We start from the raw sequence: 16,056 nt of genomic DNA, 5'->3' as shown, positions 1-16,056 counted from the left end.
CATAGACAGGTGATTGCTGTGCAGTCAGCACACAGCACGTGAATGCCAACTAACCCGGAACTACCACTGCAGCAGTGCCAGGAGAAAACTGGAAAGCTGAGAAAAGAGAATTGAGCATTTCAGTGGTAGCTGAGCAGTACATTGAGAACATTTCAAGCATTAATTTATTTAAAAAATGAGAACAGTCTGTATTTTTACTTGTGTAATGCTGTCAGTTACACTGTTTTCTAAATGAATGTTAACTGCAGCATCTCCAGTTTCAGTCTCATTTGGGCCATCTGGAAAAGCTGAATGAAGTGTAGATGTTAGTGTGGCAGAGATGTCAAGCATTTCAAACAAGCAACTGGGCATTCTCAGTAAATAGCAAATTGCTTGGTGCTTGGCTATAGGATTTCCTTTTTTTTTTAGAGAAAAAAAAAAAAAAAAAAAGAAAATTGGTGCTGTTGTAAGTTTTCTTAACCAAGCACCAAAATGGCCAAGGTTCAGTGTGGTCCTAGTTGGTTAGTTAGTTAGTCCTCTCATTGCAAAGAAGACTGCCTCTGTCTGGTGCCTGCTGTGAAAAGTGTGAGGATCTCCTTCCAGGGTCCAACGGAAGATGCTGCCCAGCCTGACCATCATGTCAGGAGAGACTCTCTGAGCTGCTCTTTCAAGAGTCTGGGGGGCTCCACAGCTCCTTGCTGGCCTCCTTCGGCATTTCACAGCTGCAGAGCAGGGATCATTCCCAAGGGTGTGTATAACATTAGCATAGTGAACTGAGCTACTTCAGATAAAGTAACTCCCATCTATTGGTCAGTAAGCATGAAAAAAGTAGTTATTTCAGAAGGATAATAGTATAAGTGAACTGCCAAATCAGTTGTTCAGGCAAAATATGCTTCATTGAAGAAGAAAGCCCTTTAAAGTATAAGTTCACAGAGACATTGTCGCTCTTGCGAGAGCTGTGCATTTTACATTGAGTTTACACAAGGCTGTTGGAGGACAAGCAGGATGTTCAGCACTGTGTAGCCAGAGAACCATCCTAACAGTCTGGGCAAATCTGGCAGCTATGTAACTAGGACTTTTTTACTGCCCTGAATACCCGGCCCACATTTACCAGCGTGCATCAGTTTTGGACTGGTGGCCTTTTAAATGAGTGTACGTGTGTGTGTGTTTATTCAGAGCTACACACAGCGTTGATCGGGTAGCACTGCAGTAAGCGTAACTTTAAAAGCACCAGAGTTGTTTCCTACCTTAATATCACAAGGAGCTATGCTGTTGGTGATAGCAAAAGTAGTTTTCTGTATTTCCTTGCTAGTGGTGATCTTCTAGGTCTGACATGCCAATGTAAAGAAGGAAAAAGTTCTCTTGTAGAATGAGGTGAGAGCTTGATCCGAATTTTCTCCTATCTCAAGAACTTGAGCATTTTCAAAGGTGTGGTCCCAAGTCTGGACTTAGAATGACCCTGTCCTTGTAGTGGAATATATACAAAGTTCATAAATGTGGATATATCCAAATTTCAGAAAAAAAATTTCTACCTTTCAGCAGTGAATGTTATTCCTATCTGTAGTAATTATAGGTACAAATGGAAAAGTGAGGCCCTGCCAAATTTTATGCATTTAATGGTGGATGCTTTCAAAAATAAGATATGCAATGTGGAGAAACTTTACACTTTGCATTGTGTAATTCTGCACTGGCAGACACAGGTTTCATTTCCAAGCACCTTTTCCAACATAGCGACTTTCAATTTTTTTTTCTTATTTCTCTTAGTCTCCATTTATAGTACTTATTTTCTTTATATTTCTTTCTAGGTGTGGGCAGAAGAAAAAGCTAGTGATTAACAATGGCAAAGGGGCAGTGGAGGACAGGAAGACAAGTGGTTTAAATGGAGATGCCAGCAAATCACAAGAAATGGTGCACTTGGTTCATAAAGAACAGTCAAATGACCAAACAGGAGCATGTGACGAATTCCTGACCATTAATGAAACACAAAGTCATCAGGAGCTTGACATGAAGAGTGGAGTGTAATGGTACCGAGCTGCCAAGTAGATCAGAGCTAAGGAAATCAAAATCATGTGGAACTTGGACAGGAATTCACAGATACACTGAGCTACTGATGTCTTTTGAACATAATTAAACATAAGTTTTACTCATTTTTAATCACTTTAAAATGGTATCTGAGTTACAAAATTGACACTGGCTTTCTATAATTAGCCCCCAAGAGTTGCATAATGTTTTCAGTTCCCAGTTCTACACTGGGGATGCTCCTTCTGTCTTGGGTGTCAAGAGGGATACAAGTTTACGTCACTATTCCCCAGATGGAAGGTCTTCGCGTTGCGGAGCCGCAGAAGCATCCAGCCACTCCATCTTACAGGCATTTAAGGTACTAAACATGCCATGGTACAAGAGTCAGTGAGGAACAAATGTCAAGTGCAAAGATCAAGTGTAAACCAAATAGGACTCCTATACAGTGTCTAAAACAGCAGAATCCTTCAGAAATGCCTTCCAGCCAGGAAGAGCAGTAGGTGCATTCAGAGTCTGCCAGTATAAACAGAAAGTGACATTTTATAATGATTTATGGCTTGGTCTGCAATGAGAGAAACCCAGAAGGACAAATTTTATTTCTCTTTTATTTTTAAATGTCTATGGGCGTACAGCAAGTCTTCTTGGGAGGGGGGATAAAGAGATGAAAACCTAAGCAGATACACAATAAACTTCTGTACTTTACCACCCTCACAATCTGAACAGTTATCCGTCAGTTTTTGAGGTGTTCGCTGTTCTCCCCCCTCCCTCCTTCACTGGTCACAGTTTGTACATGTTTTTAATGAGTCTGTTAGTTAGGATAAAGAATGAAACCAAATGACCGCAGCTCTGTCACACATGTACAAATCAAGCAATTGGAGATCATTAGGGAAAATCACAGTATTTTGTTCCTGAAGAATAGGTCTCTGTCTTCTTCTGCTCCACTTTACTTCAAAAATGCCGAGCCTAGTAGAACTTGTTTCCCTGTAACTATTATGTTACACCAGTTTGCTGGTTTTTAAATTTTAAAATTAAAAAAATTAAAATTAAAAATTTTAAAAGCTGCCTTTCTATGATCTGGCTCACTTCCTCTGAATTCTAGTTCAGCCACGTTTTTCCCTCTGCTTTTTAAAAATACCAAAAGAAACATTGCTTGCTAATTGGCACCAGAAGTTCACATTCTACAGAAAAGATCAAAGAAAATTAAAGGAAACTCTCCCAGCCATGTAATAGAGTAAAGTAGCTGCAGCTGCATTGTTACATGCTTTGTTTTGTCCTCATGTGTCTGTCATGTAAAGTATTTGTATTAAGCTCTGATGCTGTGCATTATATTGATATGAATTGTCAGAAAGAAAATTATTTGCTACCAGTGGTCTGTGCCATCTTTAAGAAAGTGTATTGGAATGGAGGGAGGATAATAACCTCTAACTGGGCTGCCTCAAGAAAATGCAAGTAAAAACCATCTGTGGTCTGTGTCAGTCATGGGACGGGGAATGTCCTGCAGTGGGGTCTTCATGTGTCCCCTTTGCTGACCACCACACATGTCGTCGAAACTGTTCTGCTGAAGCATGCTGTTTTATGTTCTCCTCCTGAAGCAGTGCGGAGGATGAGTATTCAATCAGCGGGCTGAGTGGTAGCACCAGCCAGCACTGATCCTGGCTGGGACATAAAGCTCAAGACTGCCAATTGTGTTTCTTAGTCTCAGCCCGCCGGCAGTTTCCCACAGGTTTCATTGAGTTGCTCAGTGCCCTGGTATCTGCAGGCAGATCTCCTCAGGCGCAGTTTACGCCTGGGCAAAAGGTCCCAAGACAAGGCGTGATTTTAAAGGATAGGCAGGATGTTTTCTGACTTTATGTAGGTCAGCATATTTCGTCTCCGGACGGTCACACAGGTCATGGTCTAGAGGTGTTCAAATAAGCTGGAGCTTGTTTGGGGTCAAGGTGATTTACACTGTCAGTACTCGTGGTCCCCTGTCAAACTTCTCAGTCCTTTCCTGTGTTTTAATACTGAGCTGTGTATTGGGAAGTCTGTTGACTCTGCGCATTGATTTTTGTTTAATTCCTGTAAGGTTTCTAAGCAAGTTCTTCTATTCATCGTTATAAACCAAAATGATCTGTTGAAGGCTGTGTTTAAACTGTTGTTATGTACTCATTTCACTAGGTATGGAGATCCAGAATAAGAATTATTGCTGTCTTTAAATCCTAATTGAATATAAGTCTCAATCAAAAGGAGATACTTCATTGTCTTGAAGGCTAAATTTTTCTCTAAAAAGAAGAAAAAGGCTGTGGTATGCTATTCATCTCCCTATTCAGATGTTTAGTGGAGAAATCCACAAACTCCTTCCTAATTTATCTCATGTTCAGTAGCTATAAATGCACAGACAGCACTCGTTGGCTTCGTTTTATGTTGTTGAACATGGAGATGCTCAAGTTGTCTTTACGGAGGCAATGCCATTATTTTATATGTGCTGATTCTTTTTAGATTATGTAATGTGATTCATGTGTAATTAAGTTTCGTTATAGTTTCAAAACTAGATGGCCATTTCATATGTGTAAAATAGTATATATTTTTATTAATCTTGGTTTTATTATTTGAGGGGTCATTTGTTGTGTGTATGTATTTTTTATAGAAAGCACTTGATATATTTGTGTATTTATTTAACAGATTAATCAGAATGAAAGAAAATACCTCTAAATTGTAACTAGAAGTAGTATTGCTAAAAACACACTGAACTGCAAAGTAAGCTTCCAGAAATAAATTTGATTCTACAATAAGGATAAAAAGTAAGACCAGCATTATCAGTGGGAGAGAAGCATTCTGCAGGATAGCTGTGTTTAGTGCTGGTGAGCCAGGAGTCATTTTTTCTGCTTGCAAAGTCTAAGCCAGGCTCAGCTGAATGCTGTGTGACCCTGTCATCTCTGCTGGGCTCCCACAGATGCTCTGGAAGTTAGCAATTGACTCAGCTTCCCCCCAGAAGCAGACAGCTTTGTCCAGTTTAAGATCAACCCAGTAAGATCTTGACCACTATTCCTGGCTCAGTGGACCGGTGGCATTTGGGAGATAGCAGCACCCAGCGAGATCCAGCCCTTCCTTTGGGGTGCTGACAGGCAAGTTGGGTCTTGGTCTGCCTTTGGTGCCTGGGAAGAATGAGGGTCTCTCCTAAAAGTGCTGAGGAGACCAGGCTGGACCCAGAACAGACCCCGTGATCAACGGGTGTTATTCCTTTATCTTGAACAGTTCTAAATAAATGCAGCCAGACCACCTCTCTCATGGAAGCACTGTCTAAAGCAGTAAGCATATTTAAGAGAGGGATTGTATGTTTTATGAAAATGTAGTATTTTCATCAAACAGTCTGGGGGGATTGTTTGTATTTTCTTGAAGATCTTAGGAGGAATGTTTGATGGAAGCAGAGAAACTATATGCAGCTGCCATGTTTATCTGTGTGGATGTTTCAAACCCTTTCCACCACATCAGTTCCAAAATTGTATTTCTGCACAGTGTTTTTCATGTAATAGGGATGTCTTTTGTGTCCTTTGTCAACAACAACCACAGCCTCTGTGCTAAGCAGTTTGAAGCATGTTGCCTGGAATATTATGAAGAGGCAGTTACCAAGTCTCTCTTTAGCACATAGAAACTGCTGGGCAGGGACAGAGGTCAATATATCATCCAGCCCTAAGGCTGGTCCGAATTACTCTTTCTGTAGATGAAGGAAAGAAAGTAAATCCTCTGACAACTGGCATGCACAGATGCCAGGATATTTTGTAAGCCAGCAGTTAATGGATTTGTTTATGCTATCTTAGGCCATTAGCCAGTAATTGTTTCTTAGCCTTATTAAACAATTCAAGGTTCTGACTTCTCTGGTTGCAAGAGATTTGATTAGTCAAATACAAAGCCTTTGGGTAACCACAGGTACTGACTAGTTTTCCTCTGTGGAGGGGAAAAGGACAAAAAGGTGGCAGGAGAAGCGCTGGGATGGGCTGTTCCTTGGGGTGCAGTTCTAGCTGTGTGGGAGTGGGTGACAAAACCCTCCGTCCTAACAGGGGGCAAGAACTGTGCAAAGGTGTTTTCGTGGTGGGAGCTCCAGGGGATTAGGGTTGGAGGGAGGATGCAGTCGCTGAGAGACGAAGTAAAGGGTGAGTGAAATTTCTGTGCTACTACTGGGAAAGTCCCTTCAACACCCCCAGGACTTTGGCACTTGAATGTTTCACAGCACCGAGAAGGAAAAAAGAACTGTCCTTTTCCTGTGAACTGCTCATTCCAAGTCACCCTCTACATTCGCCACCTCATTTGCAAACTGTTTTTGAGTAATTTTCCCCTGGTGGCTTATTTCTTGTTCTTACCATGCTGTGCCGCATGTATCATCTACCGACACCACGCTGAGAGCAGGCGGCTGCGACGATGAGACATGAGAGGCAAAGTGCAAATTTAGGAAAGAGAAGTAACGCTGTCTTTTGTGCAGCTCGTAGACTGTACTTTTTGTCTTCACTGTCTCACCCATTTGGGGTGAGGTTGCCAACAGCAAGATTTCAAGAACATTTCTCTTTTTGCTCATCTTCCTGTTTTTAAAGTACCAGACTTACATGAAGCTTGACATGGGTCAAAAGTGCTGCTACACAGTTTTTTGAAAAGTTGAAATTGAAGCATCAAACCTATCATCAAACCAGCCCTCTTGACCTCAAGGGACCTGATGATCGTTAAAGTGCAGGTGAAGCAGAGATAGTGAAAGCTTTACAAATGCTTTAAACACAGCTACCATTCAGTTTTGTCTGGATGGTCCCAGCAAGCATTAGAAGGGTTTTGCCTGAGAAACAGCTTCAAGTAGTCTCAAACTTTTTATTAAAACTTCTTACTCTACAGGCGAAAGGGTTTTGGATGAACAAGTGGATGGATGAAACCCATTTTCATACATTCTCTGCCACGCAAATCTGTGCATTGAATGCTGATATGAATATCATTAGTTCTGTGTTTTCTTTCAGAAAAAAAAAATATTAAATGGTGGAGTTTCGGATCAAAACAAGTCCACAAAGACTGTCAAATGAGAAGAGGACTATTTTTTCTTTTCAGAAATAGACATAGTTTTAGCTAGTTTTAATATCCCAGATAAAGATCTAGCTGTGGAAAATTACTTTGGGTTTTTTTTGTTTTTGAAGATTCTCCATGCCTAATACATAATATTACTATGTATTTTTTTGGTACAAAGCTTTGCCTTTGTGCTAAAATGAAAGTCTTACAAGTAATTTATTTCCCATTGGAAAAAATGTCAGTGTAAATTTACAGTAAATTAGGATTTGTCAAGTCAAATAGGATCTGACATAAATCTAAGTGCATCTGTCAGAAAACCTTCAAGCATTTTATTAGAGTATTAGGGAAAAGTCTGACTCTGAAACACCCACGTAAGTCACGCTTTAGCTCAACAGCAGCTTTCTCCTGGTGTTGAAGCTGAGGCAAGAGGCTGCTTTGTGAGCAATGCCAAAGGCACAGCTGAAGTTGGGGGTGTGTAGGCTGGTGGTAGGAAATCAGTGTACGGCTCGTGGCGTCTCTGCACATCAAACAGGTTCCAGGTCTGCTGAGATCTTCAAGCTCCCAGAGCAACCCAGGACAGAGGAGGATGCGATAAGGTGTTTTCCACCTCCTCCAGAGGCTGTAGGTTTTGTGCCCAGAATCTGCCGACCTTGCCTCAGGCAATTGCGTTAGGGTGGGGTCAGCTTTAACACCCACATGCTAGTCCCGTGTTGCAGTGTATAAATGGTTTGGTTACAGCAGAGTTTTAGCTTTAAATCTAAATTTACTTGCAGTCATTGGTGCACATCTAGCTTCTAGCACCACATACTCGAAAGGCTTTTTTTTTTTTTCCTGGCTTAACCTGAAATAAAAAGCTTAGATCATTTTCAGTGACCACATTTTCCTCACATGATTCGAGACACCACACTTTGATTTTGTCCAGAACAAACAGTAATAAACAGGTATGTTTTGCCCTGTGATTGGATGGTAAGTCTGAGTTCATATTCACCACTTTTTATCAGCCTAATCTTTTCAATAACAAGCATCTGGTTCAGGGCTGCTGCCGCAGATCGCTAGCAGCACCCTGACCATAGCTAGCTCAGACAGCCAGTTTGCAGCAGCTTTCAACCTGAGCCTGTAGGCTGAATTTTTCTAAGATGAGCCCACCATAGCTGCACCCTGTATCCAAGACACAGTGACCTCAGCTGCCAACAGCACAAGGGAGAGAAAAGTCTTCCTACGGGTGCTCGACTACAGCTGTCAATGACACAAGCCTCACAGCAGAACTCTAGAGAAAGTCTGCTGGTTAATTTTACTGCTCAGATCTACAAACGATTCACTGTTTGGGCTTTGTTCGAGCACTGGCAACGTATCTCTAAACGCTGCCTGTCAATCTGTACCCTAGTGTCCAAGTACATGAGGTCAATCTGTACCTGAGGTTTGTTTTACTGTAAAACTGTTTTACAGTCATCCACTCAATTAAGCATGTTTTGTTTTTCAGCAGTAGGTCAGCAGCTTCACCAGCGGAGACGAGTTTATAGTTATAGGATACTTCCCTGCAGCTCTTTTGTGGTTCATTTTCTAGTTAATGGTCCTTTTGTTCATCAAGAGAAAGTCTGAAATGAGTTCTAGGAAAGGATGCTTGTTTGTTCAGCTACCGACTTAAAATCCAGACTTACCCTTTGTTCAGGAAGGGTGACTTCCCTGCCCTGCACAGAGGACAGGTACAAAGCCTGTTACATGCCTGACAAAAATGGGAGGAAGCAGGTCAGCAGCTCAGGGTTCAGCAGCTCAGGGTTCAGCAGCTCAGGGGGTCAGCCTGCTGCTGATTCACTGCAAAGGTGCAGGTCTTCCTCAGGGAGCTGTTTTTAGAGCAATCCTCGATTGTATGGAGTAGTGACTTCACAAATCGTTCCTAAAAAGTACGCTAACAAAGCTTATTTGGTCCTGGAAACTTAGGCAATACTTTGGTGAAACACCGGATTGAATTTTGGGTGCATTTCCTAGCACGGTGCCTCCTCTTTCCCCTCCACAGAGTCAGGATTCAGCTGTCTTTTCTCGCTTGTGCATCTCCACAGCAGCATTTCTGAAGCAGTGTCTGTGGACCACGGCAGAGCCATTCACAGAACACCTTTGGGCACCCCAGTGAGGAAACACACAAATGGAGGTAGATCAGCCTTACAAACGACTACGGGAAAGGCAAACATGTTTTTAGTTCAGTCACACGTGAGAATGAACAGCACAACACTGTGAAAGACAGCCCCTAGGCTGCTTTTCTAAATACTTGTCCTTGTGCTACAGAACCACCATAAAACAGTGAGAGGCTTCATTCCTCCAGCCCTCAGCTCTGCGAGTTTTGGCGGGCGGCAGTCAGCTTTGTAATTTTTCTGTCTACGCAGACACGTTTTGCTCATCGACGCAGAACCTGCCTGCCTTTGCAGCAAGAGCTGATCTTGCCTGCCGCCTCGTTTCCTTCCTGCATCCGCTGCAGCAGGGGAGAGCTTCCGTCGCGTGCTGTCCAGGCGAGACAGCCACCAGCCGCCTGCTCGGGCTGGCTCAGCTTCATGCACCTGCACAGGGCTCTGCACAGCCCAGGGGAGCTTCGGCAGCACTGAACCCTGCTGGGTGCTGGTGCAGCATAAGTGCTTGCTGCTGTTCTCCTCCTAAAGCAAGTTGGGGCCACCTGTTCATTTCGTGTCCTTGTCCCACTTATATGTACTATGGAACACAAAGCAGAAGACTGTTAAAGGTTTAGCAGCCCTGAAGTGTTCTCTTGGTTTTTCTTTCATGCCTGACAGTGGATATAGAAATATATTTTGATATGGATCAATAATAATTCATGACTCACTGTCTTTTACAGCACCTTATAGCAGATGCTTTCCTGTAGAGAGGGACACATTCCAGATACAAAGACACTCCTGAAATAATCTTTTCCTCTAAGGCTGAGGATCTGGGGAAAGAGGGGCACCGAAGGGGCTTGCAAGGGCTTAGAGAATCAGCCTGTGGGGTATCTGTTTTGAAAAGGGACAACTTCGTATAATTGATTCTTTTTTTCAGGTCATTCTCGCAGAAACATTGCTTTGAAAAAAGCAACAAACAGCGCCGAGCCTTTCATTTCAAACTTCTTGGCATGATGTGTAACAGAAGAATAACCACCATTTGTGGAGGGAATTGAACATATGCAGTGTGCACACACAAAACACTGGAGTGGTGGGGAATCCTGAGCACAGCACGCTTCAGCAGGGAATTTCAGGTCAGCAGCATGCATTTATTAACAACGGTTGTCGATGAGGCCCAATCAGGAAATCAGCCATGGAAATTATGAATCAACATTTATTGATGATATGTACATAAGAGGTACAACACTTAGTGAAATATTATATTCATGACTATTTCCAGTGCAGAAAGAGTGTCTAGTTTTGTTTTGTACATGAAAGTTACAGAAATCAGTTCACACCGTAAGAAAGCATTAAAAGTAAATAACTATCGACTGTTGTAAGGAGGATAGGATCTAATCTACAAAAAGAGGCTCAGTCTACGAGGCATCCAAACTACAATATACAAGAACAGAGCCTGGAGTTGGGAGAAATTTTATCATCTGCATTCATTAGTTTTTAAACAAACTGGGCTACAGATACAGTACAGTACGTCATTTCAAAATCTGGGGAACGTCTTGAGTGTAAGGAAATGACCAGCCTTATCCCTCTTCCTTTTTACCCTTCCTACATGGAACATCTCCAAACACTCCAGCTCGACCCTGTTCACTTTTGGGAGGGGGCAAGAGATGAGGAACAGGCAGCACACAGTCCCGCAGTGTGCGATTCACACCAGGGCATCGTGCTGGGGCTCACCAAGCAGGGCACTTCTGTGCTCCGGAGCCCTATTTTGATCTCTTCCTGCTGGGGGGAATTTATACGGATGTCTTTCTGCTGTGGAGATGATTATATTTATGAGATCCAGGCCCAGGGTATCTAGGAATGAACCAGCTTCTTCTTGCTGTCCCAAGCTCTTTCAGAACCACCTTCAGGTTTTGCCCCAGAAAGGTCTTATTTTCTCACAGATCTGAACTGTAGCCCTGGTTTCAGAAGATTTTTGCCACTGACTATAGAGTTCATATGCCTGTTTTATGATCGGACATACTTTTTGTAAATAGCAGGCTTGTACAACAAACACAGTAGCTTGAGAAGCATTTAGCTTTGCATTTAATTTCCTACTAATATCCTTTTTTTAACAACAAAAGAAACAGTGCACCTTTGCCCATGAGTGTATTCATCTTTCTCAGAGACTGTTCCCTCCAAGGGGATGAAGCAGAGGTTCCTGCTTTGACTTCTCCGGTGCTCTGGGGAGAGCCAGCAGCCCCTGTGCCCGCAGTTGCACACCCTGTGACTGCACTTGCTTTGCCTGCACCTGGGGCCAAGGAGGAACTGGAAGTGACTCAGAGGGATTCTGTGATGCTGTGTGGTGACTAAGGGCTGGATGCTGCACAGTGCACAAAGAGTCAAGAGCAGCCAGGGCATCCAGTGGGAAAGCAGTTAGATGGATTTCCCCTCACTTGTGCCAATTTAAACAGTAATTTACTAAAGTTCTGGTGCTAGAGAGTCCCAACGTTTCAAGCAAACAAGAAGAAAACAGAACAGAAACGAATCGTTCTAGGTGAACATTAATTCTTACTGTCATGATGATTGCATTCACAAGGCAGTAAATCTATGCTGGGATAATTTCACTCACTGCGAGGGAACTACAAGCATGCAGGTACTAACATACCACACTGGTTAGGTACCTGAAAACTAAAAATAACATATTTACAAGAGGTTGGCTGCATACATGAGTCTGAATGTTATCAGAACAGGATACTCCATCACAGACAGATAAAGCAGTTACTAAGCCGTGGAACCTAATCATTTGAATGGTCAGAAGGAATCAAACCCAGATACAAAAGAAAAAACAGAAAGTAGAACAAAATTTTAAAGGACAGTCTAATATTCTACTATGGCTCAATACATAGAAACCAGTTAAATTAAATTAAAGCACTGCTACGCATATTGTATACACCATTTCACTGAAATTACATGTTGATAGCTACATTATCTACACTAAGTGCGGAGAGGCACTGGACATCATGCTTCAACAACACGTCAAAACTGGTATCAGTAAGGTTTTACAGCTATTAGTAACTCAGTGCTATTCTACCTGTTGTTCCTATTAAGATAATACCTGGTACACCTGATTTAAAATACAAGAAAGAGATTAAGATACAAGGGTATATCAACACACTTCCTACATGTAAATTTACTAGAAATTTAGTCTCCAAAACAAAAGCAGAATAACATGGCCCCATAGATTTCTGAACAGTTGAAGAGAACCCAGCATCATTCACACTGGGACAGTAGTACTTGCTATTCAATGTTTTCTCTGTTTTCAATCACAGTCAAAGAGCTAGTGGGCCATAAAAGACTTTTTTTGATATAATTGTTATGAATACTTATACTAATTTATTTTTATTCCTCTAAAAACAGTTCCTTGTTAACTAAATAGAAACTATTATAGCCACAGCCTTAATGCCAACAGGTATTTGCCTAATGGGAACAGATGACCATAACAGAGAATCAACTCTCGCTTCTCCTGGTCAAAAAACATAGTGGCTGTTCTCTTTAAAATACGTAGGAAAGCAGGAGGTATTTGTACGGATGCTACCCATGGTGGTTCTGTTGGTCCCTTTTCATGAAGGCAAAGGTTGGTGGCCAAATCACGAGCTCTTTCCACCGGCTGAACTCACACACACTGTGTTGTAGCAAAGTGGACTGGGTACCTGATAATGGACTTTCTGCCTACCCGGATCTGCAGTTTTCTGTACACTGCATTCTGAGTCAGTCACTCACACATGATCAGATCCAAAGAAAGAACTGCAGGATTTGGCAAAGGTAACACCGTGAAAAATGACAACAATGAGGGACGATTGCCTGAGACAGTCAATCTAGAAGATTGTTCAGATTATTATAAATTTGTTCCATAATGAACTGCAGCATTTAAGGACATCTTGAAATTCCTATTTGCTTCTTGCATTTTGTGCTTTGTTTATAATTCATCACCAAGCATAACACAAAAATATTTCACCGATCCTAAATGTTGTAAGAAAACTGGTTTTGTTCGAAGGTAGAGATCACCTTTAGAGGATTATCCCCCTACCTTACATGGTGACATAGAAAACATTATAAGAAAATATTAGTGTGTCTGTAAATTACAGATACTAGGTAATATAGTTCAGTCTACACTGTAGTTTCCAGAGAGCAAGTACAAATCTCTAAAACCTGTATTATTAACTAAATCAGTGTTGAGCATATAATATTTAACAACATAAATACATATGCAGCTTTTCTCATGCATTCTAGAGTTCACACCAGATCACGGGAAATGGGACATATTTAAGAAAGGAGCAGGATATCATTATCATTCTATGACACGTCGGACGGAAGTGTATGCAATTGGCGTTAAGAAGGAAGGACAACCTGTAGTACACAACAACTCACAAGCCCATACAAAACACCAACATGGAAATGCTATAATCTACAACACTGACTGCAAAAATCCATTTGTAAACACAGTCTTTGAAAAGCTGTAAAAAAAAAAAATAGAAAAGAACGATACAAAAATCCCTGCAGACTATATTATTTATGTACAAAGCAATATACAGGTACCAGACAATCCAGGTTGTGGGGTACTGCCTATGACGCTTCCCTTCATGTAACGGTGTGCGCCACAGAGAATCATTAAAAACAACTGCAGGACTCCTGAATTTTGAAAAAATCAGGCTAGAAGGATGGGACACTGACATTGATCAGCATTAGCTTTGCAGCAGGACATAGTTAGAAGTGAAAGGGGATCAAAGGTTGGGCAAAGTCAGAAATCTCACAAGTCTTCTTGCCTCCCCGAATCCTGCATTAGCCTGCTGGTTATTTCCCTTCTGGACTAGTAGAGACCTACTCAGAGGCTCAGTCACGTGCTCTAGGTATTTTCAATGTCTGGAGACTGGGTTTTCCATAAGGCTCATGGTTGTAGCTGCACAACCACCTTATCCATTAGGATTTGTATTGTCTCGACAGTGGGAAGTCACCAGGTTTCCCCTGAGCAGAAGATGTCTCTGGGGTGGTGGGCACATGTGAAGTGTGCTTCCTCAGAGCCTTGTGCCAGGGAGACCACTCATACAAGAAGTAACAGAACTACCAGCGCCTGGGCATCAGCAGCAGTTTGACTCATTCACACACCAGCTTCAATCTAACGTCAAACATGACCAGGAGCGAAGAGCGAGGGAGGCACCACTGTACATGCTGTGCCCAGGCACTGCTGCCGGGGGCTTGGCCTGCCCAAGGCGCGCAGCACCTCAGCACCTGTACTTGGGCTGAGGACCATGGAGAGACAGCCTTGGTGTCTGTGTGGGAAGAAGGATCAATGACTTTGGAAGGAATATGCGCTAAAGGCATCGATCCAGGCAAACAGTGAGTGAGAACGTAACACTTTCAAAAATACCATGGCGGCACTGAGCCGTGTGCGCACAGCTGGACAGTGCCTTTGACACTTCACTATTGCAATTCCTGGTTTGGAGATTTTTGCAGTGCTCAAAGCTACACTCTGTATATCAGTATTTGGACAACGGAAGTTGGGTAAATATTTTTCCTTCAAAATCATCAATATGATTGGGACAATAACTCATTTTCTTGAGAATGCCTTCTGCTGGGAACAGGAGCTGCTACATAGTCCTACATGGTGAATTACAGCTGAGGTGGATTGTCACAATGGACTTATACACCTATCATAATAACTAATACGAAAAAAATCTTAATCATGGCCTTGGAAATCACAGTAACAAAATCAAGGATAGTCTTCTGGCTCATAATAGAATAATATTACAGTACATTTTTATAAACTGCCCTTATTTATTCTTCTGTAAATTAATTCAAATGCAGCCACAAAAACAGATGAATGGAACGTAATAAAATAAGAAATGGTTACACCTTTACATTGCCACAAGAGGATTCTTCTGAGCCTGGTAATACAGCTCAGAGCCTTTTCAAAGATGATTACAGAAGTGAATGTCAGAGGTGAGGTTTAATACTGCCTATGGTTTTGGGGATTTGTGCGATTGCTGCTGTGTTGCTACAACAAGGCTGCAACAACACAAGAGAAGGCGAGGAAGCAAACAATATACAGGCAGCTCCCAGAATATATTTGTTCAAACACTGTTGCTGCAGCTTCTCAGATGAACAGCCTGCTCTCCTGAGTATCTACTGCTGGGAAATTGATGTCCCTGGGAGCAATGGAAAACAAATCAGAAATCTATATTACTCATATATTTTAAAGTGGCACAAAGTTCAGAATGCCACGTGCCTCGAGAAAGAAATGGAGACCAGCTGTATTATGGAAAAAAAATGTAATGATCGTGAACCTTATTTTTGTGCTGAGTTTTAAATTCATTGCTAGACTTGCAGCACAGAAACAATGAGGCAAAAAAGAAGCCTCTTGGCAGAAAAATTTTGGATGTGACAACTGACATCATTATAAATGGCAGACAAAGACTATTCCCTAGGATGGGATTGTGAAATGTCTTACAACTCAATGGAGACAGGAAGGGACTTGAGCTTTCCTGGAAGCCCAGGACTCCCGTAGATTTCAGTGGGGCTTTCGTGCGGTCAGAGCATCGCAGGCACAGCTTTCACTACAGCAACACAAAGACATGCTGAGTTTCTCACCGATTCAACTGCAAGGAGCACATCCCATAACATGGCTCAAATGACTTATCCCCTAGCTATTTGAAGCACCTTCATGTACAAGACTCACACACAGTTTTTGCAATGCTCATGAAGCCTTTCTCTTCTAAGGCAAGCAATGAAGAACTAAATCCAGTAGCAAAGTGCTCCACCTCTGCTGTAGTTTTAACATACAGTGTGCTTTATTTTCAATGAACAGATATTACGAGAATGCTGACCTAGGTTCAGCAGTAAATGCATAAAGCAAATGCATAAGCGTGTACTTAATTAAGCATGCAATTAACTGAGTCTTTGCCTG

General features: G+C 42.0%; 1 protein-coding gene across 1 annotated transcript in view; it reads left to right on the top strand.

Annotated features, from left to right (window-relative positions):
* The window catches only part of CD44 (CD44 molecule (IN blood group)), a 57,749-nt gene extending 54,582 nt beyond the window's left edge, over positions 1-3,167 (top strand). The window contains exon 15 of the mRNA XM_086462216.1: positions 1,785-3,167. Coding sequence (XP_086318342.1) covers positions 1,785-2,001 — 217 coding nt within the window. The 3' untranslated portion in view covers positions 2,002-3,167. The remainder of the gene's footprint in view (positions 1-1,784) is intronic.
* The last annotated feature ends 12,889 nt before the right edge of the window (positions 3,168-16,056 follow it).

The sequence above is a fragment of the Leptosomus discolor genome, chromosome 3, assembly GCF_034619465.1.
Source record: "Leptosomus discolor isolate bLepDis1 chromosome 3, bLepDis1.hap2, whole genome shotgun sequence".
In the NCBI taxonomy this organism is placed as follows: Eukaryota; Metazoa; Chordata; class Aves; order Leptosomiformes; family Leptosomidae; genus Leptosomus; species Leptosomus discolor.
Note: the sequence above shows the minus strand (reverse complement) of the source record. Positions and strands in the feature narration are given on the sequence as shown.